At 38.3% G+C, this 2,500-nt stretch overlaps 1 protein-coding gene across 1 annotated transcript in view; it reads right to left on the reverse strand.

Moving 5' to 3' along the window:
- The window catches only part of LOC137993365 (cilia- and flagella-associated protein 53-like), a 20,627-nt gene extending 18,260 nt beyond the window's left edge, over positions 1-2,367 (reverse strand). Inside the window, exons 1-3 of the mRNA XM_068839164.1 lie at positions 2,209-2,367; positions 1,873-1,992; positions 165-274 (exon numbers count right to left, since the gene is read on the reverse strand). Of these exons, the coding sequence (XP_068695265.1) occupies positions 165-274; positions 1,873-1,992; positions 2,209-2,274 (296 nt within the window). The 5' untranslated portion in view covers positions 2,275-2,367. The remainder of the gene's footprint in view (positions 1-164; positions 275-1,872; positions 1,993-2,208) is intronic.
- Between the last annotated feature and the right edge of the window lie 133 nt (positions 2,368-2,500).

A 2,500-nucleotide genomic window follows, 5' to 3' on the forward strand; every position in this document is an offset into this window, starting at 1 on the left:
CAGAATTTAAAAGGGATTACATGTAGATCAAACAACTAAAAGTAAGAAAAGTTAGGTAAGGCCGAAGTGAATCATAGACAGCATGTTAAAATATTAATTTAATAATAATCATCATCATTTTGCTTGCTGTGGGTTAACACTTTCAACAGTTTACTTTGACCAACCTTTCTCTTCTGTCTTCTAAACTAAATGTTCCTCTTTGCATCAACTTCTCAACCCTTCTGTGAATTGTATTACTTTTTATCCTCCTATCAGTTGCTTTCTCCCATTCTGACTGCAAAAAACAAAACATCCAAAAATTTTATAATAATTATTTGTAACCTTAATTTTGTTTTAACTTCAACATACTGTAATTTGAGCTTCAGACTATGAAAGAACAACAAATGAATGAAGGGGGTAGTTTCTAAAGAAATTGTGGTGCTGCGTCGGTGGGGAAGTAGTATACAAAAATTTGGTTTTATCAACGGAGTTGATAATGTAAATTGGCCACCGTACAGAGATTCTAAAAGCTGACGTTTCGAGCGTTAGCCCTTCGTCAGAGCAAATCGAGGAATTATGGGTTACATGTAGTTTATATAGTAGAGTAGGAGCTACGCTATTGGTGGTAACATGGCAACGTGAAAAATAGGAATATATTAGTTAAATGAAAAGCCCTCGTTAATACCGTGAGGATTAAGGGTGCCGATTTGGAAGATGAATGACAATAAATGACATTTGCGGAGGTACATGTGATCACCAATGATTTCACATGTACCTCCGCAAAAGTCCTTTATTACATAACCTGTACGTTATGCAATAAATTATACATTGGCGAGACAGGTAGACGACTAGGTAACCGATTCCGCGAACACCTTCGCGATGTTGAGAAGAATGACAAAGATGCATCTAAGCCAGTCGCTCGTCATTTTAATCTCCCTAACCACTCCAAAAACACACATGGCTATCTGCGGCCTTTCCCTACATCTAGGTACGACGGAAAGCCGCAAGAATCTAGAACAAAAATTCATCTTCCAAATCGCCACCCTTAATCCTCACGGTATTAACGAACGCTTTTCATTTAACTAATATATTCCTATTTTTCACGTTGCCATGTTACCACCAATAGCGTAGCTCCTACTCTACTATATAAACTACACATAACCCATAATTCCTCGATTCGCTCTGACGAAGGGCTAACGCTCGAAACGTCAGCTTTTAGAATCTCTGTACGGTGGCCTATATTCACATTATCAACTCCATTGATAAAACCAAATTTTTTTATGAAAGAACAAGACAAGCTCAGGGGTTTAAGAGCACTCTCCTCCCGTTTTTCATTGGGTATTCAGAGTTTTTAGTAAGAGCAGGCAGCCGGTGAAACGCACCAGCTACTGCAAGTGAACCCACTGCCTACTTTTCCTTGGCAATTACCCCAAATTTTACAAGTAACATGAGAAACATTCGCACAGGACATGAGCTTTGGATCAGGAAAGCATAGTTCACGAAAAACGAAAGAGGCAATTTAATTCTGAGTAATTTCGGCAGCAATTTCAATTTTGTTGTCCATGTCAAAGGCAGTGATCGACGCCATCGAGCACAGATGTTTTCTAGGCAGTGGTCCAGCAGTCCAGTAATTGGTGTAAGCTACCTGATTTGCTAACTACATTTAAGTGTGACAAGACGACATTTCGGTCATAACAGATGAAATACTAGAATGCAAAGGAGCCTTAAATTTAAAGGGGGCTTTATTGTCACACTAAGTACTGCTGTTTGTACGTGGGTTTGGTTCGATCTGCTGATATTTTTACATTCGAATTTTTAAGACAACTACATCTAAAACATGAAATCAATTAATTATCCATCTGGATTTGATATAATCACTTTAATCAATCCCACCTTTAAGTCACACTGCTTTTGGTATTTTGTTTCAGCTATTGCTTGCTCTCTAAGTTCATCTTTTCTTCTTGTCTCCAGGATAAGATGCTCAACTGGTCTTCTACTTGTCGGCTTGGCTTTCTATCAGATGCGACAAATGAAAATCATCTTGTCTCGCTGAATTAAAGAAACACTTTAGCCTAACAATTGCAAACTTCGTTCTCGGATCTTGAAAAGACTTTGATGAAAACACACAAAACTACGAGAGACAAAGTAACATCAAATTCAACAGCACAGCTATGACCGAAAATATCAAATATAACCGAAAACTGTAAAGCCGAAATAGTGTAAACTTACAATGGCTACTGAATGAGGAGTTGGACCAGTGAATTCCCTACATCTTCGCGTATGCTGGACCATCATATTGGCGAATTATTCCTCAAAAAGGGTTCTTAAGTACGCCGACTCACCACCAAGACGTCCTTAGCCTTCAATACAGTCCTCTCAGATTGTGTTGTCATGACTACGAAAGAACAAATAAAACCTGCCCAGCCTCGATTTCACCCAATTAAGAAAGACTGGTCACTAGAAACTAAATCAAATCACTAAATCGCTACGCTAAACCACTAAAATCAAATCTACGTTGTAT

Source organism: Montipora foliosa, chromosome 2 (genome assembly GCF_036669935.1).
Source record: "Montipora foliosa isolate CH-2021 chromosome 2, ASM3666993v2, whole genome shotgun sequence".
In the NCBI taxonomy this organism is placed as follows: Eukaryota; Metazoa; Cnidaria; class Anthozoa; order Scleractinia; family Acroporidae; genus Montipora; species Montipora foliosa.